Source organism: Anolis carolinensis, chromosome 2 (assembly GCF_035594765.1).
Source record: "Anolis carolinensis isolate JA03-04 chromosome 2, rAnoCar3.1.pri, whole genome shotgun sequence".
Lineage (NCBI taxonomy): Eukaryota > Metazoa > Chordata > Lepidosauria > Squamata > Dactyloidae > Anolis > Anolis carolinensis.
This window is the reverse complement of record NC_085842.1, coordinates 69,183,266-69,211,005: the sequence shown is the minus strand read 5'-3', so window position 1 is coordinate 69,211,005 and position 27,740 is coordinate 69,183,266. Positions and strand designations below refer to the sequence as shown.

General features: G+C 35.9%; 1 protein-coding gene across 3 annotated transcripts in view; it reads left to right on the top strand.

Moving 5' to 3' along the window:
- The window catches only part of cacna2d3 (calcium voltage-gated channel auxiliary subunit alpha2delta 3), a 713,907-nt gene that overhangs the window by 358,130 nt on the left and 328,037 nt on the right, over window positions 1-27,740 (top strand). For all 3 annotated transcript variants that reach the window (XR_010002615.1, XM_062969910.1, XM_062969909.1), the window contains exons 9-11: window positions 3,918-3,992; window positions 21,099-21,188; window positions 22,969-23,082. Coding sequence is in view for 2 of the 3 variants with exons in the window: in XM_062969910.1 (XP_062825980.1) it covers window positions 3,918-3,992; window positions 21,099-21,188; window positions 22,969-23,082 (279 nt within the window). In the remaining variant the exon portion in view is untranslated. The remainder of the gene's footprint in view (window positions 1-3,917; window positions 3,993-21,098; window positions 21,189-22,968; window positions 23,083-27,740) is intronic.

Sequence of the window (27,740 nt, the reverse complement as noted above, 5' to 3'; positions counted from 1 at the left end):
CTAATGGCTATGATCTGCCAGCAGAAAGGGGGTGGAAAAGAGACAAGGAGGGTGAGGAGCTAAGTTGAAAAAATAGAAACTTCTTACAGCCCAGAGAAAGAGCCAAAATGCTGGCAAAAAAATTAAACCTGGAAAAAGACAATCCTATTTAGTGTGAGAGCAGTTCATATTCAGCTCAACTTTAATTGGCCTACTCTGAGCTTAGCTGGTCTTGGCATCCAGGCTATTAATATAACAACAACAACAACAACAACAACAGCCAGCAACAAATTATAGTACTGTTCCATTATCCGGGCAGAGGCCACTAGGAGGTGCTAGAGAGAGAAGGATAGTCCATTTTACAGGGGGGGGGGGGAGTTGAAGGAGGAAAACCATTTCCCCTGTTTGTGTTATTCCCCCTTCCCATTTCCCATATTATAAACAAAAGTTGTTTCCACGACAGGGACATGGTTGGAGGGAATAACAGGAAAACAGGGGGAAATGGTTTTACTCCTTCAACCCACCCTCCATCCCCATAAAATTGACTATCCTTTTCTCTCTAACACCCCCTAGTGGCCTTCACCCACATAATGGAACAGTACCCAAATTATTATCTGTCTCTCCTTGCAGCTTGGGGTGGAGTACAACAGATTAAAACAGAGTGTTACACCCCTGGGCAGCGAGAGCACTTAAAACCAACACATAGGCCAATCTATATATATAAAAGAGTGATGGCATCACGGCGACCCACAAAACAACAAAACTACAGGCCCCCCAACCTCGAAATTTGACAACACAACCCATCATCCACGCCTCTAGGTTGATACAACAAAAAAAAAGAAAAATAAAGTCCTAATTAGAGAGAGAGGAATAATTGCTTTTATCCAATTGCTGCCAGTTAGAAGGCTAAGCTCCTCCAACTTGGTCTCCTAGCAACCCAATAAAAATAATAAAAAACACTAAAAAAATAATACAATAAAATACTATAATAACAGAAAATAACTAAAAATAATACAAGAAAATATTAAAGTATAATAAATAAAAATATAACTTACAATAAAATCAATAAAAAAATGCAAATAACGTCAAATAAAAATTATTACACAACAATTTTTAACCAATACCACCACCACTTTGCCACAGCAACGCGTGGCCGGGCACAGCTAGTAACAATATAATATCTTTATTGAAGCAAATAAAGTTTCCAAAGAAAATAAGCAGAAAAGTTAAGCAAGCAATTGACCTTTCAGGAAAGATCAAAATTAGTCCAATAAGTGAAAGTCTTATGTCCAGTATTAAAGTCCAAAGTCCAGAAACCGAAACACACTCAAACTCGGTTTGAGTATTGAGTGGGGAAAAGGAGCTAAGTGTCACAAATGAGTTCTCTGGAGTTAATGTCCAAAAGCAGGATTTCAGAGCAAGGCAAGAGCTGGATGTGCAGGAGCTGAAAAGCAGTCCAAACTTCGGCAAGAAGGTAGACCTGCGCCCAGTCTACTCAGGAGTAAGCGCACCGTCATGCCGCTTGGATTTCAGGAGCTAGAGACGATGATGCTTCTTAGTAAGAAGTAAAGTTGACACCGCAAAGGAAAGTTCCCAGCGCAGTACTTTTATTGAAGTTCATAAGCTCCCCCAAACCAGTTGCCCAACTCCCTAATTCTTCCCAAGAGAACTGAGCTTGCCATAGTCACTGCACCAGGTGCCTGACTCCCTAATTCTTCCCAAGAGAACTAAGCTTAGTCATAGTCACCACGCTCCGCTAATCTGGCGCTACTCCTCTCTGCGATCTTTCTGTTTTCAAAAAAGCCCTGCAATCAAGCACCAACCTGTCAGGAGAATCTGGGAGAGCCGGCACTGTTTCAAGGGCATCCTTAATTGGCGCTGGCTCGGAAATGTCAATAGAAGGTATCTGGAAAGGAGTTGAATCTTGCTGACGTGGGAGAAAACCAAAGTTTTCTTCGTCCTGGTCAGCAATGGCCACAGGGTCAGGGGCCAAAAGTGCCTGAGGCATTACACAGAGAGATAAAACACAACACTATCAAAATGCATATAGAAAAATGCATACAAGACCACACCAATAAAATGTAGCTTAAATTCACAAGTTTAAATTGACTGGGTAGGCACGCTTTGTGATTAGTCTTTTACAGAATAAAAAGTCACTAGAAATGGTAGTGTCCTGCTAAAGATGAATATAAATGGGGGGGGGGGGGGGGTTGGTTTCATAATGGAAGTTTATGTAGTATTTTTAAAAGAGAATGACTAACTGAGGAAGAACTGTAGCCCATTGAAAGAACACATGTTTTGCATACAGAACATCTGAAGGAACAAGCTATGAAACTGGTTAAAACCATGGTCCAAGAAATGTGTTCCAGTAATTCATGTTTCACTAATATTTTAGTATATATTTTAAAAATTATCTACTCTAACTGCATTTAATTTTCCTTAGACCCCAAAGATTCATTTGCAGATTTCATACAGAAAAAAAATGTCAGGAAGGGGGATTTTAAAACATCGAACAGAAAAAGGGGGATTTAGCCAAATAACTATTCTTACTTGTATATTTATTTAACATTAATAATTGTCTTGTTTTGCTGAGATGTCACAATAGAGAGTGGGATTTTTTTTCATGTTAGGAGCGACTTGAGAAACTGTAAGTTGCTTCTGGTGTGAAAGAATTGTCTGTCTGCAAGGATGTTGCCCAGGGGATGCCTGGATGTTTTGATATGGGATTGATAATTAATCATAATAATGCACATTAAATCATTCCTATAAAATGCCAATTTAAAAGTCATTGTTTAAAACTGAGTGAGTAGACCTTCCGGAAGAGAGAAGTTTTTTTAAAAAATCAGACAGCTCACTTAGCTGCCAGATCTCTTCCAGCAGGTCATTTCACAGTCTTGTATCACCCAGTAAAAAGGTCCTTGGGTGATGGTTGCCAGACAGGTTCTGGCAGGCTGGAGTAGCTGCCCCCCAGAAGACCTCGGTGTCGAGAAAAAGAGATTTACCTGGACTAATTGGCAACCAGTGGAGTGGTTTTAATAATGGAAAACAAATAGGGCATTTAAATAAATATGAATGCACAAATCGGTAAGGAGATGATTATATTCACATGGTATCATCAATTTCAGATTAGTATTCAGCAACCGTTGATATGGTCCAAATAAAACATTTCTGATGAGCCAGGGTAATTAATTAAGGATTGTCAGAGAGCAATGAACTGTCCACATGAGTGATGGAGACAGATGTCCAATAAGGAACAAGTTGCCACTAGACTGGTTGGTTAGAAAGGGAGAGCAGGAGAGCTTTGTTTCATTAGAGGAGGGCACAATACAATGTGAAAAAATGCTACTCACAGGCAATATCTAATAAGACGCAAGCACTATATATGCAGTTCTCCAAGGAAATATATTTCTGTAACAATCTTTTTGTTCACATGCACTCTGATAAGAATCATTTGATTCTTTCCAGTTTCTGGGTTTTGATTCAGATCATTCTGAATGTGTGTCTAAGGTGAAAACAAGCAAAATCAAACCCAAAGACTTGTGTGCTAGTTTGCAAGTCTTTAAATCAATAAAGATGTTGGGCAACACTATTTTTAAAGGATTACTCAAGAATGTTTTCTCAATTTGTTCCCAGAATGGTACAATAACATCAACTTCAAGGATTTTTTTTCAAATACATACACTTTCCCCTATATTATACAATCTGAATTGTTGAAAATATAGTAAATGAAGCTTTAAGCTATGTTATACCATAGGGATGATTCAGATTTTTTTTTTAAAAAAAGCTATTCAAAATATTTGTGCATTTTAAAAGAAAGCAACAAAGCTTATGTTATTTTTGTACCATCTGCATGTTTGCATTGTTTTAAATTTAAATTGGATCTTTCAAAAACTTATATTAATTGCCACACTTTTTTGTTTAATCTTGTTTCTCTGCAGTATAATGAAGAACTCCACTATGTGGAACCATGCCTGAATGGAACTTTAGTTCAAGCAGACAGAGCCAACAAAGAGGTAACAAAGGAATGAGAATTATGAGAAACAATAAAACTGTGCCTGTGATCAAAATCACTATATTACCTTGACTTTATTTTTACTAAAGGAAACCCATTTGAGTTAGTGAAATGAATTCTCCTCTTTAAGACTGAAAAAATAGCTTTGGGGTGCATAGCGATGTCCCTATTATTTGTGTATTTTAGATCTCAAAATGCATTTCAGGGGTTCAGTAAGTGGGAGAAGAGCATGAGAAACTCCAGAATATTTCCCTATTGAGGCTATTGGGAGTTTTTTTTATTGTATTTCATGGCAAAAGATTGGACTGGATGGCCTTTATTGTCTTTTCCAACCCAATTATTCTATGATTAAAATTCAAGCAGCTTCAGATGAAGAACTACCCCTAGGATAATAATAATAATAATAATAATAATAATAATAATAATAATAATAATAATAATAATATCCAAAAATACATCACACAGTCCTAGACACTTGGGAAGTGTTCGACTTGTGATTTTGTGATACGAAATCCAGCATGTCTATCTTGTTTGCTGTGTCAAAATAAAATAATAATAATATATTATTATTATTATTATTATTATTATTATTATTATTATTATTATTATTAAACTTCAAAGACTCTGGCAGAAACCAGTGCAGGTGGTCCCGGTGGTGATGGGCACACTGGGTGCCGTGCCAAAAGATCTCAGCTGGCATTTGGAAACAATAGACATTGACATAATTACGATCTGTCAACTGCAAAAGGCCACCCTACTGGGATCTGCACGCATCATCCGAAAATACATCACACAGTCCTAAACGCTTGGGAAGTGTTCGACTTGTGATTTTGTGAAACGAAATCCAGCATATCTATCTTGTTTGCTGTGTCATACAATAAAATAATATAAAATTATTATATACTGCCATATCTCCTCAGGAGGACTTAGGGTGGTTTCCAACAATAAGCAAAATATTCAATTGGCCATACAACAATGTGAACATAATAAAATAATAAACATAATAAAACAAGAGCATACAATTCAAAACAATCCACAAAAGTTAAAATTCAGTTTCAATATGCTCCATCAACGGGTTCAATATACCAGTGACCTGAGCTTCAGAGTGGACATGGCCAACTATGACAGGCTAAACTGGGATTAGTGCATCAGAATATCATAGGGCCAGGTAGTAGATAAAGTGCAAAACAAGGTCCTAGTTGATAACCAGGCGGACCAAGGGATTAATCCTGCTTAAAACCTGCAGGAACCACCAGGTTTTCAGATCCTTGTGGAAAGAAGACAGTGTAGGGGCTTGCCTGATTTCTCTGGAAAGGGCATTCCAGAGTCGGGGGGCCACCACTGAGAAGGCCCTCTCCCATGTACCCACCAACGGGTGGCAGGAGTGAGAGGAGGGCCTCTCCTGCAGATCTTAGAGCCCACGCCGGTTTGTAAGGGGAGACGCGATCACGGTAGATAGGCAGGGCCTGAGCAATAGATGGCTTTATAGGTCATCATCTGCACCTTGAAAGGCAGCAACTGGTAGGAATACAGTCATAACGATTACAGGGGAGTTTGACTCGAAAGTCTTAATTGTAAAATAGACTAATTTTTCGTGTTAAACATTTCGTTATGTGTTTCCAGAAAAGGCTTTTCTCTGTGCACATTGCTGTAACAGTATTACTGAAAATATACCCAGCGTGCCAGGAGATAATTGCTTTCAGTAACAAAATGTAAGCAAAGGGCGGTGTAGGCAATCAGTTGCACATGAAGAGGTCTGGAATATTTGGCAGCTAAGAAATGTTTTTGCCCATCTTTGTAACTTCAGGAAATAATGAGTTGAAATGGTTTGGACTTTTCAGTGAACAAGGGTCTGTGTACTAAAGTAGGGTGGAACTAAGATTTATGCAATGTAACAAGTGTTGATGTTTGCAAGTCCTTTTTTTTAGTTACAAAAGAACAGGGAAACTTAACTTGGGCTGACTTAAAAGTAGGGTTTTCTGATTACAGCAAGAACTCTGAATTGCCATTGGAGGGTTAAATAATAGAAACATATAAAGAAAACTTTTATTTTGGCTCCTGGAACAAAGATCTCTGTTTAATCCATTATGTCTCTTCAGTCATTAATTCCATTTCCCTTGGTGGCCTTTTGAAAGCAATGTGGGGTTTTACAGAAAAATGGTTGAAATCTTCCAAGCCATTTCACACAAATGGCTCCCCACCATACATTTCTATTTGAAATGCCATCATTGTGTGTATGAACAGACCTCAAGATGTCATGGTTGTTATTTCCAGAAGAGCTTTGTATTAATTTACATTAATCTCCAGTTTGGGCTGTCCATGTTTATTGACTAGGCAGAAGAGACCCTTCTGCTATTCTGTGCAACATAGACAGGTGCCATATACTTAGCTCAGGCTATGTATTTATCTAGGTTTGTATTGTATCCTTTGTATAAGCTCTCCAAGATCTCAAGCAGAGGTTTGTCTCTTCTTGTTAACTGGAGATGCCAACCATTGAAAATGAGATCTTTCTGCATGCAGAGCATATGCTGTGCCCTAGAGCTTTGATCTGCTTTCACATGATGGCAAATCTCAAAAATTTAGCGGAAGCATCTGGAGCTGTCTCAGATACAGTCTGCTGTTATGAAATGTAGTGCCTGATCCTTGAACAAGCTAAAGTTGATGTGAAAAGATACCAAATGACAGCAATTTCATTTAAGTGAGCTGCTGTTTTTTTCCTGTAGGTTTATACAAGAAGTCATTAGTTTAGGGTAATGTTGACAAGCTGGAATGTGTCCAGAGGAGGGCAACTAAAATGATCAAGGGTCTGGAGAACAGGCCTCATGAGGAGCGGCTTAAAGAGCTGGGCATGTTTAGCCTCCAGAAGAGAAAGCTGAGAGGAGACATGATAACCATGTATAAATATGTGAGGGGAAGTCATAGGGAGGAGGGAGCAAGCTTGTTTTCTGCTGCCCTGCAGACTAGGACGCGGAACAATGGCTTTAAACTACAGGAAGGGAGATTCCACGTGAACATTAGGAAAGACTTCCTCACTGTGAGAGCTGTTCAGCAGTGGAACTCTCTGCCCTGGACTGTACTGGAGGCTCCTTCTTTGGAGGCTTTAAGCAAAGGCTAGATGGCCATCTGTCAGAGGTGCTTTGAATGTGATTTCCTGCTTCTTGGCAGGGGGTTGGACTGGATGGCCCATGAGGTCTCTTCCAACTCTATGATTCTATGATTCTATGTTAGTATTTTACCATTATTCTTAAAACTGTTTGTTTTTTAATCTTTGTATATATTTAACAAGCATGATTGCTTTGATTTTTTATTTTAATGACTTATTTCTACTATTTCTGATGCTCTTTTAGATTTTGTGGCATAGATATACAAAATCATGCTGCAGAAAGATGCAAGCATTTAGAGCTGAGGTATAAAGATTTGATTTTCCACTTTTTGGAAATCAGGGAAAAATTGTGGACCATATTCCTAGCAGTCTGTGTGGTGATGTGAATTATTTTTGACAGATTGAATGTGCTGCCTTTGCCAAATGATGTTAAGCAATGGTAAAACTGACAGCTTGCCTAATGCCATTTTATTCCATTATGTACTTATTAATTGGCACTCAATACCACAGTAATTATAATATTGAGTAGCTTGAAGATTAATTGAAGAATCATCCTCTCATACAGAAATGTGGCATGTGATCAAGACTGTCATTTGCTTTCCTTCCTTTTTGGGAGAAGAAACATTTGAAATGTACATTATTCTGGAACCATACAAAGAGGAAAGAGCTCCTCTGTGACAAAACATGTGGAAAGAAAAATATTGAAAGTGAACCATTAATGTGAGGGTAACTACATTTTATTATGTCAGCAGTGGATAATGCAAGTCCAACTGAATGCAAAGGAAATTATCACTGTCTTTGGAATGAAAGTGGCATTACGAAATCTGTATTCTCTCTCTCTGGCTGACCATGATTGATTTGATCATCCTCTAAGCATATTTACATCATTTTTTTAGCTTAAAAAAAGTTAATTATCATGCCATGAGTTTGAATTGAAGCAATCTAGACTTTACCATTACCTTTCCGGTGGACGGATGTAACATACTGATATCTAATCCAAAGATAAAACATAGACCCATGGGACGAACACATAGTCAGGAATTTCCATGGCAATTGTATCTAATGTTTTAATGCCTTGAATAAAACATTAATTCTGTTCACATTGTAGAGTCCTATGGGCTTCCCTTTTTTGAACTATTAACTTTTAAGGAGAAAAACTATTATGTTTTGGGGACAGCATACAGTGGAGGCAAACACCAAAATTCACTGTTAATATTGGATGGTCCAGGCTCCATAGGTGATGCAGGAAATGTATTACTTCATTCCTTCATATATATTTCTTGGGCTCCTAGCAATCAAGGGAGAGAGTTTGGGTTGGAGACAGTTAGGGGCTGTGGCAACTTGAATTTGGGTTGTGCCATGGAGAAGAAGAAATTTCCCATTTCTAAATTTTCCTCTTGCACTGCTAATAATACATCATTGATGGGGAATAGATACATTCGATATGTGCACCTTTTCCACACCAGTGGTAGAGAAATATGTTTAAGCCAGGTTATTAAAGTTAACTGTTCCCTTCCTACAACACTATAGACCTAGTTTATTCTTTAGCTATGTCTACTTTTCCCCCACTGTCCACTTTAGGGTTGAAAATGCAAGGATATCAAATCATGGATTTCCATGATCCATCCTTTGATGATACTGTCTCTATACACTCATTACAGCTCTCTTCCAGCCCCTGAGGACTATTCAATAAATGTATTCTTACTCCTTTATATACCCTGACGTCACCTTACATAATTGCACTTTTATAGTAAATGTCATTCCAACAATAGATTTTTAAAGTCAACACTATCTGAAGTCACTGTTCATTTTTTATGTTTATATGCAGTAAACAGTTCATGAAAAAGAGTCTTTGAGAAGCAGCTGAATCAAATAAGTATTTTGATGAAATGAGTTAGGTGGCAAGTTTAGTGTCAGAGATGACAGGGCAATGTTAAAGAATTTGATATGTTTACATGAAAATCATGCACTAAAACAAGTTGAGAAAAGAGACAGGCCACCTTCTCCTACATGTTCTGTTTCCGTTATTATTTTAAAACATTAGTTTTGAATAGTACATGATTATTTATGAAATACAGACAGCTTGTGTGGCATTCACTGAGTTTCCAATGGAGATCAAAGAATGTAATTTAGTGTAGAGTCAATTTATTTTTGTTTTATACTGGCTGAATATTTTTATGTGTTTGCACTGGTTCACAAGGTTCCCCAGTACAATACAGGAGAAGTTCTTTGATGTATGTGGCAATATTTTCTTTACAGCAACACATACACAGATGTATACCGATACAGGCAGGTTATAGACATCAGATTTACATACAATTCGTAGTTACAGATGTGGAACAGGAAGTGAGAGAAAATCTACCCTTTGGAAGGGAATTTCTCTCCTGGAAGAGTTATCATGGTAAAACAGTGTCTCCACTTAAGCTTTTTCCTGCTTCTTGGCAAGAGGTTGGACTGGATGGCCCATGAGGTCTCTTCCAACTACAGTAGAGTCTTGCTTATCTAACTTTCACTAATCCAACATTCTGGATTATCAAATGCAGTCTGCCTCCCACCTGGATCCACAGCTGTTTCTCTAGGCAGCAAGGACTGAACTTTTTACGGATTTAACTTCCGACAATGTTGTTACTATAAGTTCATATTATGCAATTCTATCTTTACTTGTAGTCAATTTGTTAGTAGCTAATGTTTTTGTAGTCAATGTTTTCAATTCATTGTGATGTTTTGGTACTAAATTCATAAATACAGTAATTAATACTTAACATTACTGTGTATTGAACTGCTTTTTCTGTCGATTCATTGTAAATCATGAAATGTAATTTGTAAAATCATAACGTAATTTGACATTTAATAGGCTTTTCCTTAATTCCTCCTTATTATCCAACATTTTTGCTTATCCAATGTTCTGCTGGCCCATTTATGTTGGATAAGTGAGACTCTACTATATATGATTCTATGATTCTTGCCAATCCTTGTTTCAATGACAACTCAAATTTTTCAAAGTTAATGGTCACAGGGACAGAAAGTGAGGTGAAATATTCTGAACAGGAGCACACACAGCAAAACAGACAGGGATGTAACCACTTTGAGTATTTTTTGTAGAGAGAAAAAGCAGGGCATAAATAAACATAATTATAATAATAAACACAATAATAATAAACATAAACATAAACATAAACATAATAATAATAATAATAATAATAATAATAATAATAATAATAATAAACATAACAGAGGCACAACTATGTGGCCCAAATGATTCATTGGAACTTATGCCTCAAGTACCACCAGTTCTTTACTGCTGGGATCAAAAACCTGCAAAAGTATTGGAAAATGAACACGCAAAGATACTGTGGGACTTCCAAATCCAGACTGACAAAGTTCTAGAACACAACACACCAAACATCACAGTTGTGGAAAAGCAAAAGGTTTGGATCATTGATGTTGCCATCCCAGGTGACAGTTGCATTGACGAAAAACAACAGGAAAAACTCAGCCGCTATCAGGACCTCAAGATTGAACTTTCAAAGACTCTGGCAGAAACCAGTGCAGGTGGTCCCGGTGGTGATGGGCACACTGGGTGCCGTGCCAAAAGATCTCAGCCGGCATTTGGAAACAATAGACATTGACAAAATTACGATCTGCCAACTGCAAAAGGCCACCCTGCTGGGATCTGCGCGCATCATCTGAAAATACATCACACAGTCCTAAACGCTTGGGAAGTGTTCGACTTGTGATTTTGTGATACAAAATCCAGCATATCTGTCCTGTTTGCTGTGTCATAAAATAACATAATGATACTAATACCTTCCCTATACTATCGAAAACTTAAAAAAAATGCTGGAGTGTCTGTTCTGATTTACATACAAATTCAATTTAAGAACAAACCTGCAGAACTCATCTTGTCCCTTTCCCAGGAACTGCCTGTATTTATCTGCTGCAGAGATGTCCCACAAGTATTTCCCACTGAAAGTGGAGGAAGGATGGCAGATTGAATCTTTCCATGTAGTATAGGTATAGGAAAAATACATGAACAAATTCCTATGCATAGTGCATATATCTTATTTGTAGAGCCAAAAGAAGCCATGAAAGGACAATAAAATATTTAAAATGAAGGTCTTTTTCAGTATTTCCTCCAATTTCCACATTTTCGCGAAAGTCATCCTTTGGATACGCAAGCTAGAAGAAATACAAAATATGGACAAACTTACATTTCTTTTGAAAGAAACGAGAGGAAAATTTGTTAGAAGGACAAATTGGAGTAAACTGGAAGAATACTTTAAGAAATGAATTGTAACATGTTTAATAGTTTGTTTAATCGGGAATAAAAGATTTGAATACAGTGTTGTAAAATATATATTTGAAGAATGGAAGAAAATTATAAATAAAAATTAAAAAAAATTAAAATTAAGAACAATTTTCAACAACATAAACTTACCAATATTACAATGGAAAATGTGGGTCTGCTTTTGGCTGATGAGGTAATCAAGTTAATTAGGATGGTTGTTCCTTCAAGTTGTTTCAGACTTAGGGTGACCCTAAGTCTAAAGTTTAGGGTGAGGGCTTTGGAGAGCTGCATCCGGCCAGTGGGTCTTACTTTGGGGACCCCTGAGCTAGATGAACACTGTCAGTAGACCAGGGAGAGTGACTTCCCTCCTGATTTGCATTTACATGTCTCTTCAAAATATACTGTAGAAGAATGTGGTGCCTTCTGAAGCAGATTTTTAAAGAGAGCTAATGGGAAGAAGGAGGGGAAAGGGCAGAAGTCATATTATTTCAGCAGAACTCATGGGATCTTGACACATTCACACGGACAGTCTACATTTCCATTTTAAGTTTCAAGAGCCACAGAGTATTCTTATACATATTCATGTGATAATGTGGTCTTGTGAAAGTACACCTTGTAGTGTTCTGGAAATACCAGGAAAAAAGGCTGTGGTCTATAAGTCTTAGGTGTACATTTGTGTCTATACATACATGCTAGTTTTATTTTTGTCTCCCCAGAGTGCATCTATTTGCTTTCTACTGAAAGCCATCAGTGTTTTTCAACGTTTTGAAAATTGAGGATTATGCAGAGGGGATGGTGCTCAGAAGTACCTTATTGAAACACTCCACATTTAGTAACACAAACACCTTCATATGTTCATCACCCCAATTTCTTATATAAACATTTGGAGTGGAGCCTTTTTTGGTTAATTAGTTTACCTTTGAGATGGCCATGTATTTCACTAAAGTTCAGTGAATGGTGAAATTTTCAGAGTTTTGACATTTTTTTTTTAGACAACAGCTACCAAACTGTCCCAGCCAGCATGATATGTGGCCATGTTACTTGAGTGATTTTGGAAGCAGTAGTCCAAAATGTGCAAAATGGTAGTTTTTAAAAACAATATAGGGATGAACTTGCAACCAACAGTGGCCTTTGAGTCAAAAATGTTACTATATATCCTGATGACTTCCTAAGCTAAATGGTATGAAGTAAATTTATGTTCCATAGTAGCAGTCTAGTCTATAGTTTTGTTATTAAGCAGGTATTGCCTTCATTGTATCAATCTGTAAACTGTTCCCTTTCCCCCTTTTCAAAACAGGAAATATTACAGACTGTATTTTATCATTGTCTGTAGATTTTCCTATAAAATTGCAAACATGTGCAGTTGCCTAGTTTAATACAAGTTTACTTAGGCTAATAGGTTTTCATGTCTGAGAAAATCCACAGTACAGTTTCCTACTCCTTTGGAATTATAGGCCTGTCTGATTTAATGCAAGAATACATATCACTCTTTACATTCATGCATTATACGCACATGCATACTCACTTTGTTCTAAATACTTCCAGATGAAATTAAGTTGACAGAACATCTGAGTGAAACTTAGCTACCTATATTATATTGTTCCTATAGCACAACTCAAAAGCTAATTGCCCAAGTTGATATGGTGAGATACAAGGTTTAAGACACAGTCCAGTATCGGTAAAAGAATGAAAGGTTCAAGATAGAATTTAGAAGCAGGCTGAGGACTTGGATGACTAGTTTCAAATGTATTTCTGAGATGAATTTAGAGTCCTGGCTTCTCTTTAAAATGCTAACTGGCTTTGGACCAAGATATGTGAAAGGCTGCCATGCCTGTAATCAATTAACCAAAATCCACCACTCTGGACAAACTAGATTTTGACTAATTTTGAAAGATAAGTTGTGTTGATTGTGATTAGTACCTGGATGGAAAACCTCCTGTGAATACCAAGGATATCCATATAGGTGTAGGAGAGGATCCTACACGAAACCTTGGAATACCAAAACCAGACTTGATATTTCTGAACTAGCTAAAATTGTAGTCTGATTTGGTGTAAGTTACCTTTCTATAATCCTAACCTACCTATCATTGGTAGTCATTTTCAGAGACTTTGCTTTGTGTTTTATTCACAAAAGAGGTATAACAGATGGGAATGTGAAACAAGACCTTTTAGTGCCCTGATTGTGGAGCTCTCTTTCAAGGAAGGATGGAAAACCTCCATTTCTGTTGTGTGAGAAAGGAGGAGCCATTATACTGGCACTATGGTGGCAAGAATTAGCTTTTTCAGTATTTTATCCTTCCACAATATTCTGTTTGGGCTTCAGAGCTATTTTAAGGGCAATATCAGGAGTCACACAGGAGATGGGAACAAGGAATCTGTGCTGAAGAACAGTCAGAAGAAAGCAAGAGTCAGGATTGAAGAAAGCATCAGTAATACAGAAGTACATCAGAGCTTGGGTATATCTTATAATTCTGGTGATAGAAAGCTTTTCTATGTACCTTCTTATCCAGAAGGAGCCATGAATGAAATCAATCCAAAAGATTATTCACTGAAAAGTTGCAGTGGTATGGTTCACTGAGAGTAAATTCAGTCAGATTGATTACCAACAAGGAGACATTCTGCAAACTACCAAGTTAGCAAAAATCCCTCTGATTATTCAGGGTTGGATGTGAACCATGCTCTAGGACAGTGGTTCTCAACCTGGGGTCCCCAGATGTTTTTGGCTTACAACTCCTAGAAATCCCAGCCAGTTTACCAGCTGTTGGGATTTCTGGGAGTTAAAGGTCAAAAACATCTGAGAAGGCTGAGAACCACTGCTCTAGAACAATGCATGTTTGCAAATAATGGAGTCCCGGACTAATTACAGATCTTGTCCACATTTCTTTTCCAATGTAGATTAAAATTTCTTTTGGATATCATTCATAATCAGAGATGTAAACAAAGAAAAGACATACAAAATTTGGTTAATTAATTTGATTGATTTCTAATAAACAATTATGACAGTCAAGATATTGTAATGGGCAAGGACTATGCTTTGTTTTGTTATATCATATTACTATTCAGCCCTTGGTTCAGTTCTTAAAGCATCTTCTATAAGCCAGTTTTTGAAATGCAGATAATTCCATTTTTTATATAACCAATCTTTAAAAAATAGAATAAAACTTTGACCATTTGTTTGTATTCAGTTAAACATGTACAGAGGAAGTTGAAAGTCCTCCCATGTGTATTCTTATTCCATCAAAATTAGTCCTGATAAAAGCTTTTCAGATGTTATGTTTCTTAATCTCTGGGGTCAACATGAGAATTGCCATCTGTATCACACTGTTACGAACCTATCATTTCCCTAATCAGACATCAGGATATAATGGCCTCAATTATCTATTTCATTTGCATGAAATTACCATTATGGTGTATGTAAACAAGATATTTGCATATGCAGAAGAATATTACACACAGAGATAGTGTAATTATAAATGAAAATTTATGCATGCTATTGCATGCCAGAACTATTCCAACAAAGCTACAAATTCTTCATAGTATTCAGGTTAATAGAAAATAGTCAAAAAAGTTTTGATTCCTTATGCTCTGTTTGGGACTGCAACATATTATACTGTTGTCTAAATGGCAGATGAATTTTCTCTAGACATCATTTAATAACCTGGAATTTCTCCAAAATGGACATTGGCATAATCTGACAGATGTGGAAGTAGTTGGTTTTTGGCTGTATCTTCAGTACCTGCATCTGTACTTAATGACTAGAATTGTATAAGAGTCCCAAGAAGGTTGATGTGCATTATAACAGCATAACTTTACTCAGCAGCTGTTTTAATTATCTGTAATTCTGGCAACTGTAAACCATAATATGACATAATCCTGGTTTACTGTAAAAGATCTACATGCATATACACAGAGCCTAATTAGTTCCTCTTGGTCTTTACGACACACTATGCTTTCAATTCCTGTTTACCTAGAAGCTGTTGGTAGTGGTGAAGCAATGCAGAAGCAAAGCGGTATGTGATAGGAAACCAAGATATGTCCTGTTGTTGCATCTAAATGAGACACCTCTCTGTAGTTTGTGCTTAGTTGCACCTGGGACTTATATCAAAGGAGGAGTTCTTGTTCTTCAGATAATTTACCTGCACAAATCATGCTCTAATTAGACTTTGTCCAGTAATGTATTTGACAGAACTATAACATACAGATTTCATAAAATACATACTATTCATAAACTTTATCCAACAGGTGTAAATGTACATGAGGACCCCAGATGAAAGACACAGGTGCCAATTCTGCAGCCAATTGTCTCAGCATGTTTTTATTGCATAATCAATTATAGCACACTAAAGGAATAATAATAATAATAATAATAATAATAATAATAATAATAATAATAATTATTATTATTCCTTTAGTATTATTATTATTATTATTATTATTATTATTATTATTATTATTTATGGGGCTCTGTTATCCCTAAATGTTGTTATTGTAAGGCTTCAAGTCTTTTATCCAAATTTATGATGACCTTATAATGATATTTTCTTGGTATGATTTGTTTGGAGCTTGGTTGGGTTTGTCATCCTCTAGAGCTGAAAGTGTGACTTGCCCAAGATCACCCAGGAGGTTCCCATTCTAACCCTAATTTCCAGAGTCATAGTCTAATGCTCAAATCACTATACTATACTGGCTTTCACCGTAATACATAATAGAAATCTACTTTATTTCAAACATGTCTAAATTGTATCTTCAGAGAATCAAACCTTCCTTGAAACTGTCAATAATTCTTCAAAATTAATTTTTCTCTGAATTTAGCATCAAAAATAAAAAATCCTAATGAAAAGTAGACACAAAACTACATGCTATAAATGAAAATGTTTTTATTGTGATAGCTACTTGTAAAAGTGGACGTATCAAGATAAAATTCTAAAAATACATTGCTTAGAATGATAACACACAAAATGTATATACATTTCAGACAAGCTTCAAAAAATTCTCAAAATCCAAAGCAAATGTGATATTAGAATTTTTTAAAATGAAGAATATTTAAGTTGGGGAAAAATAAGAAACAAACATGAACACCCATTTGTGTGTTGACCCCAGGCTAGGTGGTTGAAGTTAGGGGAGTTCATACTTTGAGCTGGTAGACTCCAAACTTAGAATAGTTATTTCAGAGGTGAGAATTCAATAAACAGTTCCATAATTTATAGCCCTTCCTTAAAACTAAATGTTAACACTTAGTTCTAGCACTGATGTTATTCTCAAAGAACAAATAAAATACTAAACCTTGGTCAGTGGTAATGAGTAGAAGACAAGTAAGCTTACTTAATATTCTTCTGGAGAATTAGGGAGACTTCAAGGGAGACGGCTTCATTAAAGTTCACACTGTGTATGATCCATTTTCAACATTTTAACATTTTGAATAGTGTTAACTGTCAGTAGCACAATTTTTCATATACATGTGTATATACAGAGTGTATTTATCAGATAACAAAAATGAATTATATATTAGAAGAAAAAAAGAAACACAATTTACTAGCATGCATTTTATTCCTTATTTTTATCTGTGATAATTTATACGTGTCAGAATAAGCTTCTCTTGTTAATGAAAACTATTAGATTTTTTATGTAGTGAACTGCAGATAAATATTATCATTATAGCTATAATCTTATTTGAATTTTACCTATTTTTACAGAGGTGTTCTCACTGTTGGAGATTTATACTTTATCACAGGTTTAAACATTGATTTGCTTTTTCTGTTTCATAATTTAAATATTAGTAGTCTGAAAAGCCATAAAGAAATGCAGTAGCAGCTTTGAAACTAATTGGGAAGAAAGGAATTTGAAACACAACGTTTCGTGCACTCCAGTGTACTTCAACAGCTATGTTTTTAAAATTGTTCTTAATGTTTTAAACTGTTCCAAATGGATTGCACTGAACACTGTCCTGCAAATAGGACTTTTGGTGCTTCTGAATTCTTATTAAGAATCTAATATTCATTCTAGAGACCACAGAGACGAAATAAGTAAGACCTGTAAGTACAAATTGAGAATATAATCCAAATCCAAGACAAAAGCAGAAGTGGACACTAGTTACTTTCTAATTTTGAAAATAAAAGGTAATTTGCAATGTTAAACAGTACAGGGTATGTTTGACCTAAATGACAGATGAACTACAATTCCTAGAGACTTTTGCAAGGGGTAGTTCTGTCTCCCTTTTTTATCAAATGAAGATGATAAAAAGCTAAACTATGATTCACCATTAGAGTCATTATTGCAAGATAGATCTATCTATAGTTTAGGTTTTTTATCGTCTTCATTCCCATTCCCCCAAAAAGGAATTTTTCAAGTTCTGTACTCTAGACAGATACTATTTTGGCAGTGGTTTTTGCTGCAGCTGTAGGATCCATTCTGAGAGCTCTTTGCCAATATTTGGAGCTAATGGAATCAACATTGTATTTGTTTATCTGAATTTTGTAAGGTGAACATATCAATCAGGAACCTGGTTAAGATTTGTATTGTCTCCATATTTGTCTCTTCAATGACATATGGGACTTCTTCACACAGGTGTTTTTTGGCCCCCTTTTTTTCTTTTGGATGGAGCCTGCCAAGCATCATCAGATGACATTGTCTTGACCCTGCCCATATTCCTTCAGAAGTGGAGGGGAAGCGTCGCAAGATGCTTCCTCTGCCACCATGGCGAGGTAAATGTTTTTCGGGTTGCTCCAGTTGTGCTACCTGCATTTTGTTGCTCTTTCTTCCATATGACGGAAGAAAGGGCAACACAGCAATGCACGTTGCTGCCCTTTCACTCATATGATGGGGACAGGGCACCAATGTGCCTTGCCCCATCCCTACTATATGATGGGAGAAGGAGGGAAGGTGCATGGGGTGCCTCCTGATTAAACAGACTGCCCCAGGGGCCATGTGAAAAAATCAATGGCTAGAAAACTCCTGATGTCATTCAGATGCTACTAAATCTAACCCCTTTTATATAAACATATAATGATGCTAATCTCATGAAGAGTCATATTAAAGAGCAAATTATTGCACCATAAGGAAGAGAACAGTTAAGCTAATCTGTGAAAAAATGGTTAAGTAAAAAACTATATATAGTTTTATATATATATAAACTATATATTAAAAAAACCCATATCATACATCTAATATTATTGGGTCTTCTTTTCCTCCCAAGAAACAAAATAGGTATAAAAATACTATATATATATATATATATATATATATATATATATTGGTGTGAAAATATATCTTACCATTTGAAATTGACCAATCCCAGTTCCAGATGGACCAAAGACATCGTATCCATGCAGTGCCTATTGTATATCAATATCCATAAATCTTATGCTAATTATTCATATTATTATATGACTCTCTAACCAGTATCAGGTCAGCATAACCAGCTGCTTTTTGCAAACCCATTAACATTAAACAACCAAGCCAAATTAAGTATTGACACAGAGCACAGTAATATTTGGAAGAGTTTTAAATTATATTACATTCCCTCCCAACAGAAGTTCTGGAAAGCAAGTACACTTACTATGCGTAATATGTATGATCAATGTGGTTAAAATGGGATAATAGAATTTACCTATTGAAGTTGAGGTAATGCAGAAAAATGTGTAATACCATAGTAAATATATGAGAAGCCTTAAGGAGAATTCTATCTGAACATCTCCCCTAGTCCTAAGAACTGACATTCCTAATGTGTTTTAATATCCTAATTTTACATTGCATAATATGTCATTAAAATTAAACATTATTTTTAAAAAGTTGGAATATAAAGATTTTTCACTGTCAGTTCTACTGTTGACAACAAAAGGTAGTGAAACACATTCCCCTGTTGTAGCTACAGAGTTCAGTATGCCTTAACTGCTTATTTAAATGAACAAGACTTTGCCGTTAGGCATTTTTAAAATATTGAGCTGCATGAACCATATTTACAGGGTCACCGTGAACATTAAAGCTACACTAATTGGTTTGGAAAACCCACCTAGTTTTGCGGCAACAGCATATGCTTGAAAATTGCCATAAGCTGAAATTTCTCCCTCTTAAGTTATGAAAGTTTCATAATATTTTATCATCCACAAAACTGTGTGAATCCATTATTTCAATAAAGAATATGGAAAAAATGTTTCATGGAGAAAATTTGGGGGAGGGGGAAATCTCATATAAGGCATTCCAGTATATAACTTCCTTTCATGGCACTTCGTTTAACAATATATCACTCTTTTCCCTATGCATTCTTTTATATATGCATATTTATTCATTTAAGTGGAGAAAAGGTCAAGCTTTATGGTTTTTAGAATGAACAGTTTCATTTGTTACAGACAAAGGGAAAATCTCATCTTACAGCATATGTTTTTCACAACAAATTCTAGAACTGTATTATTGTTGCTGGGTTTAGTGGTAACTGGGCACAATAACAAATTATACATGTAAATTAACTCCTTTCTATAATTGCAAAAGTCTAACTATATTGTACAGCAGTAGTAACATAAGGAATATTGACAGTCCTTTGAGTTGTAACCATCGTATGGAATTTTTCATTACTGAGGTATGATTTCATGTTAGAAGTAGCTTGTGTTTTGGAAGCTGGCTTCTTTGTGTGCCTAATTCTACCACCTTGTGTTATCAGTCAGTGGATGTTAGGTGAACACCTATTATATCAAAAGCAGAGGTTTTTGGTATTCATTTTTCTCTATAAGTAACTGAAAGTTAACTATTTCAGTCACATTTGTAAAACATATTGTAGGATTTTCTTGGTAAGATTTGTTCAGTGGGAGTTGTGTTCCTCTGAGGTTAAGAGGATGTGATTTGACCAAAGTCACCCTGTGTAAGCTGTTAACCTTCAGTTTTTAAACAAAGGCTAATCTTCAGTCAATCTTTTAAATATATTTATATGCTACCTTTCTTCCAGAGCAGGGCCCAAGGTGGCTTCGAAAAACAATAAGTTAATTGATTAGGGTAGCTTATAAGTTGAAGTCAGTTGCTTTTTCTACGTTATGGAGGGATACACAATATTCAGGGAAAGATAAAAAGCTGACAGCCCGTGAACGAGGAAATGTGAACTATGAATTATGCCTCTCTTGCTCATTTGAAATCCAAAGAAGGAAAATATGTTCTTCTGAAAGATTTACACCCCTGTGCAATTCTACCATTAAATGAGTCCCACTGATTCCAATGGTCTTGACTACTTGAGAAGTATAGTTAGGATAGGATCCTAAAACGTGTACTTAATTTACTGTTAATATTCCTTATAGCAAGGGTTATTGTTTTGAAATATTAGGAATTTTCTGATTTCTCACCAGATAAACTATTTTTAACTTTTAAAAAATAATTATCGTGCATACTTCAGAGCTGTATTTACTGCATTACTAATCACTTAATTGGTGTTTTTCTTGGCATTGTTCTCTTTGCTTTTTTATTTTTAGTCTACATGTTTGTTTTACTTATAAATATGAGAAGAGAGGTGTAAGTCTGTATTACTGTGAAAGTGTATGTTTTTTCTCAGAAATAGAAAGGCCAAAGAATTGAACTTTAAAAAAATGACCAAACTTTCTTAGACTTTATAAAAGGTGCTGATACTGTGCTAGAAGCCAGACTTGGCCTTTAATATTTCGAGGGTAAGTTTAGTGTAAAGTCTTGATAAATACTTTGCCTGAAATCTTTTTTTTTTTTTCTCTCCCCCCCCCCCCCAGCACTTCAGGGAACATCTTGACAAACTGTTTGCAAAAGGAATTGGAATGCTGGATATTGCTTTAGTTGAAGCCTTCAACATGCTCAGTGATGTAAGTTAATTGCTTTCCCCCCAAGTTATTGGTTTCATTTCAATATTCAGTTGCTGGAAAGAAATATATATATATTTATTTCCCCCTTAACATTTGCCAGATAGTATCAAAGGAAATCATGCCTTTTTATAGTAATCGTTGAGTTAATATTCACTTTATCTAACGGTATGTGCAATGTAGATCATTTTTGAAAATTACCGTTTAGCACACTTTCATATGCATAAGTCCTTTTGCTGTATTAGTAGTCTATTAATCTCATTTTTAGATTGATTTGTGGATATGGTAATTAAACTTGGTTAATATTAATTCACAATAGTATTATATTATTGCCTGGAACATTAAAGAGCTAGAGGCTTTTGTATGAATGTTTCTTAAATACATACTCTCAAAGCTTTGTCCAAATCCCCTCCCCTCCCAAGTTTAATATGCAAAAGTGGTGAGATGCCTGATGTTACCACATAGCAACTGTAATTATTTGAAGATAAATTAGATATTTCCTGTATTTATCCTTTTTTTGGGGGGGGGATTCCAACCAATATAAATTCTATGACATTTTGAAGATGGTTAATCACAACCAAGTGCTCCAAATGTAAGGATGCATCCAGGTTTTCACTGTTGACTGAGGAATAACTCTGTTAATTGTACTTCATCATAATGTGCTTTATCATTGTCATTTTTATTAGGACTTTCATCATTTCTACTATTCAATATATTTATATATATATGGTTGTAGATACACGTAGTGAAATATCACTCATCATGTTAAATTACTTGCTTAAAAGGCAAACATGTTAAATTATTATGATTATGCAGATAGATGAAAGTAATATTTTAAAATACATTTATGAAGATGTGTCAGGATCCACGGCTCTGGCAATATGCAGGCAGAGATTAACCAAGACAAACACCAAACTGCTAGTCATGACCTATATTACCGATCACAAAACTGCCAAGCATTCTGTATCCTAATCATCATTAACATGATATGATGGCACATTTCTGAGATATTTTAATAATACCTTTCCACTTTCTTTGGAACATACTGTTTCAAAAAGAGAGAACTAGTCCTTTATCAATTCGGGTTTCTACTTTTCTAAATCATGATGATGAAATAATAGTAATCATTTTAATGCCCTTTCGACTGCAGGGATTATTTGGCTAATTTGAATAAACCAATGCTTGTTTTGGCTATCTCTCATTTATCTGACCATAAATGAATACTACTCTATTAGCATATTTTCACAAAATTCCTCTGATTCTGAAATCTGTCATTTCTAATACCACATAACATAGTACCATAGCAGTTTCTCTTGGACCACTTGATTTTTTTTGAGGGAAAGAATGTTTTCCAATAAAAATAAACACTTGGAATTTCTTTGATGAACGTATAGCACATTGGGAATGTCCACTATCCTCAACAAAAGTGGTGGTGGTAGTAGTAGTAATTTCTAGTAGTAGTAATTTCTTACCTACCTCTCCTCATGTCTAGAAGAAGGGCGTAACATAATTAAACACATCAAAAAATTCAGTAAAATGCACACATTAAAATATATTTCTACATATATTAAAATACCTGAACAAAGATTAATATACAATACAATACAAAAGTTCTCATTTTAAAATTGGCTGAATAGGCTTGCCAAAGTGATCTAAAACACTGATTATCCTAGTAAAATTTCAGTACAACACAGTTTTCTCATAGAAAAAATGTTTGATTTATCTACATGTGTCAAAAGGTAAATAACAATCACAGTATTTTGGTTATATTTATGTTTCCCAGTTCAACCACACAGGTCAAGGGAGTATTTGCAGTCAAGCTATAATGCTGGTTACAGATGGTGCTGTGGACACCTATGATGCAGTATTTGAAAAGTATAATTGGCCAGATAGGAAGGTAAGTCGATTATACCTATCAGTGGAGCACCTATACCTGATATCATAAGGATGGTTTTCTATTTCACTTAGTGTTATGATTGGGTCTAAACTGATGGGGGTTTTTGTGTAAGATCCCAAGGCTTTAGGGCTTGGCTCTGAGTCTCAGAACATGGTTCCTCTTCTTGGGATCACAGGGTAAAGGGAGAAATCTCCAATGAGAAATATATTCTTACTTGAGACAAAATGCCTTAAGAAATGCCTTTCTCCTCTATGTACTACCAGTCTCCATTGCTACAGCCTGCTTGAACAAAACTGCTTTGTAGATCTCTTCCTGTATCAAGTGTTAACATTTATTTTGTTTAGTTGAATGACATGCTGTGAACAACCACAGTTGAAGCTTAATGAGTTCAATAGGACCCACCCCAATGACATCTCCAAGATCTCAGGTTCTGGATGACAAATCCCTGATCTAGCCCTAATGGTGTCTAGACAGATTTATGTATTGTTAAGGACCTGAAAGATATGATTTAAAGCAGGGGTCCTCAAACTTTTAAAGCAGAGGGCCAGTCCACAATCCTTTAGACTGTTGAGGGGCCGAATTATCATTTGAAAAAAATACGAACAAATTCCTATGCACACTGTATATGTCTTATTTGTAGTGCAAATAAGGATTTCAATGGAAAGTGTGGGCCTGCTACTGGCCAATGAGATAGTCTAGTTAATTAGGATTGTTGTTGTGTGCCTTCAAGTCATTTCAGACTTTGGGCGAGCCTAAGTCTAAAATTATTTATTCATTTATTTACTACATTTATATCCCACGCTTCTCACCCCGAAGGGGACTCAGAGTAGCTGTATGTACATACAATATATTATATTATTAGCATAGCACAATATTAGTATTATATATTACTATATTGAACTATACCACTATACTGTAATATTATATGTAATACATAACATATAATTAATATTATTATATGGTATTATTACTAGTATTATATTGTATAACATAATAATATTTTATCAATATTATATGTATATACTATATATTATATTATTAAAACTGATATAAAAGTATTATATTATAAAACTGAAGGTGGGGGCCAGGTAAAGGACCTTGGAGGGCCGCATCCGGCCCCCGGGCCTTAGTTTGGGGACCCCTGATTTAAAGGAAAGCGCTTCTGAAGATATTTATTCCACAGTATGATATTTTACCAACAACAAATAAAGACAAGCATTCATTTCTGCCCAGATGTGTCTTGTTACAACAACACGATGGTGTATATTTTGCTTGTAAAAGCAAGGTGCTTTTGAAGCATGGTGGTATTACACTGAATGGGAAAGGAAGATGATAGTTATGCGGTTATCTGGTTCTAGAAATGTGTGCATTAAAAAACAAAACAAATAATACTGGCAGAAACAAAATACAGAAATGTTTGCATGAGCGCACATTTATGAGTGTTTTTAACGAAAGGAATCAAATGCAAAATAACCTAGCATGTCTTTTTGTGCATAAAGGAAAACATAGCATTATATACCATGAGATATACTCTCTAGCTCTGGGGGCAGAATGACAGCCCAAAACTGCTTATGTCTTTGAACATTCCCTTCAGTAATATGGTCATGTACAGTAATATGGTTGTGGAGTCAGTAGATAAGGTGATATTTTAATTGTGCAATTTGTGGATAACAGCAATGCATGTCTTGAATTTTACTGAGCTTATCGTAGAAGAAAATGAAAAGCTGAAAGATAAAATTAGAAAGCTGAGATTCTTTCTTATCATTTATTAATTTGTGACTATTTGGAGTTGCTAGATGAAAATTCAATGAATGGATGTCCTGGACCTGGCTGGTTTTTATGCTGTGGCTGTGGAACAATAATTTTATGTGTTGTTGGGTCTGAGAAAAGTTATATCAACATACACTGACCTGGATAAGGCCATTTGTCATGTATACACAATATATATGTTCCACAATATGCTTAGCATTTATTTGAGGTTTCAAAATGTTTTGGCAGTGGAAATGGGGTAAATCAATTTGCTGTCATGCAGGGATGGCCCGAAACCATTTCTATGTGGTGAGGGGAAGTGGCTTGTGTAAGTAATTTAAGTCAGCCATCACCCTCATCTTCCTTTTTGAAATTCTTCAGCCCACCTGCCCACCAGCCTCCTTTCACAGTGTAGTTTGAAGTGGTCACCTTAGGATCCGGGTAGACATTTCCCCCCTCTTCTCAGAGTTTTTTTTTTCCACCTCCCATACACTGTTACAGAGTTATAGACAATTGGCTTCAGGTGGTGTCAATTAAATAAGCAGATATTGGGGGGAGCTATGATTCAGTGTTCTACTTTATGTGTTTGATGGGAATTTTGACTTTATCCTGGGAATCAAGCAATCTGCGGGTTGGAATTAATCTCCTGTCCTTGGGGCTGATTTGGGGGTTTTTGCCCTAGTTAGAAGCCAAAGTGACTTTGAGGGCTTTACACCCATTGATCATCCTTCCAGTATACAAGCTGGACCTTTGAGAAGCTGTGTTAATCAGGGGTTGCGTTTCACCCAAGGACGCTGGGGCTCATGTCAGGGATGACCAACCACTTCAGCTGCTCCAGTACCGAATTGCTCCCCTAAACGATTGATTTGCTATCTAGAAGAAACAACTTTAAAAGTAACTAGTTAATAAAAGTTGCCCTTATTTCATTCCCCTCCTGTTGTCTGGTCTCTTATTTCCCTGGTTTGTCAGCATATGTGTTCCACCCTATGTTTGGGATTTATTTGAGGTCTCAAAATGATTAAGTTTTCCATGTAACTCTTTATCCAATCATATCTCAGGTACATGTGAGCTAAGTTTTATTTTTACTTAGCATTAATGCTCCACAGAAAGAACTAGTGAAGCAATGAGGAACACCCCATATCTTATACAGAGACTGGAACTTTGAGTCCTGCCTCCCACCCCCACCCCCAACTTGCAACAATGTATTATTGACATTTGAAAGCTGTAGTCTAAAATATGTATATGTTTCCAGTTCTTTTTAAAAAAAGAAATAACCTTATCAATTTTAGAAGGTCAGGAAACTATAATTCAAATGTAAAAGTACCCTGAATCATACCTTGGTCTCTTTTCTTCATCTATACAATTAACAATAAGTGAAAGTTCAATGTTTTTAAGAAGACTGATGAAATGAATGTTTTTCCTTTTAGGTTAGAAGAATGTTTTTCCTTCTTAGGTTATCTTAGGTTAGGTTAGAGGTTAGAGGTTCTAGGCAGTACATGGCCTAGAAGCCCCTCAGCTTTCCATTTTTTTCAGTCATTTTTTTAAAAAGGAAGGGTGATTTTACTATAAGACAAGTAATTACCATGCATCTATGTTTAGTGTTTTGTTCTGTTTTTTGTTTTGTTTTTTAAAAAAACACAGCAAACCCCTACAGTATTTGATTTTCCATGTGGAGGGTCTTATGGAACCCTCAAAGTTTGTCCTGAAATGGGAAAATTTGCTACTGGACCACTGGAGCTTGCCCAGCCTTGCCTTACAAGCTTATCACATGGGGCTTTGCCCCGCTGTACAATGCTTTCAATATAGAGTGGACATGGAGCCTGCTGGAGCCCATCATACAATGTAGGACTACTTCTGACCGAGCTCCATTCCGGCTCAGAGTTGAAAGTGGGTTGGGAGGAAAAAATCAAAATATGTCTGACTGCCTATGTTCTAATTTAGTAAGCCAGGGGGCAGCAACGGCTTCCCCTGTGATGGGGAAAGGGGCAATGCAATTTCATCCACTACCTCACAGATTTGCCACTCTGCCCTATGGATTCCTTCACTGTTACTCAGCTTCAGGACCTCAATGTGATAAGGTCCTATGTCTCCCCATCTTCCTCCCAGTGCTGAATGATGTTAATGCTATCAATGTACTGAATTGGTATGGCAGTTCTTACATTTCCAAGCATGCAAAGTAAGGTATGGATAACAAGAACGAGTGTCCTTTTTATATTGAAAAAATCATCTTGCTATTAAAATCAAGAAAGGTTGTGAATTGAAATACATGCATTCTCTTCCATATGTCACAATCTCTTTATGACTCAATCACCTATAGCACACAGAACTAAGTAATTTCATCTGGCCCAGAGTATGTATTTATTCATTTATATATTACTTACCTATGTATATACAAACATCTATCCATACATACTGTATTTGGAAGAAGGCTGTGTAAACTAGCTTGGGATCAGTATTTGCTTGTATGTGCACCCAAATGTAATGTATTTTGTGTCGTGTGTTTATGTGACTTTTAACAGATTGGTTGTGCAGCATGTTAACTAATGTGTTCTATATTTTGACATGGTTCCTATGTGGATCATGATATATGATCAAGAAATGTTAACTGTAAATAAATAAATAAATATGATTTCGTATAAAGATTTCACAATTCTGTACTATAGCAGAACACCTATTGTGAGTTTCAAAAGAGAATAAAAAGGCTAGCACATGGTTCTTTTGCAACTTCCCACAAGGGTAAAATAATGTTTAAAAACACATTTGATAAAATAAATAGCTGGGCCATGACATAACTGCAATGACAATTTATCAATTTCCAGCATATTAAATTGCTCCCCAAAATTTTAACCAGTGCTGCCTAGTTTTTCAACATGCTGATGCTGCACACATGGAACATTAGGAGCAGGAAA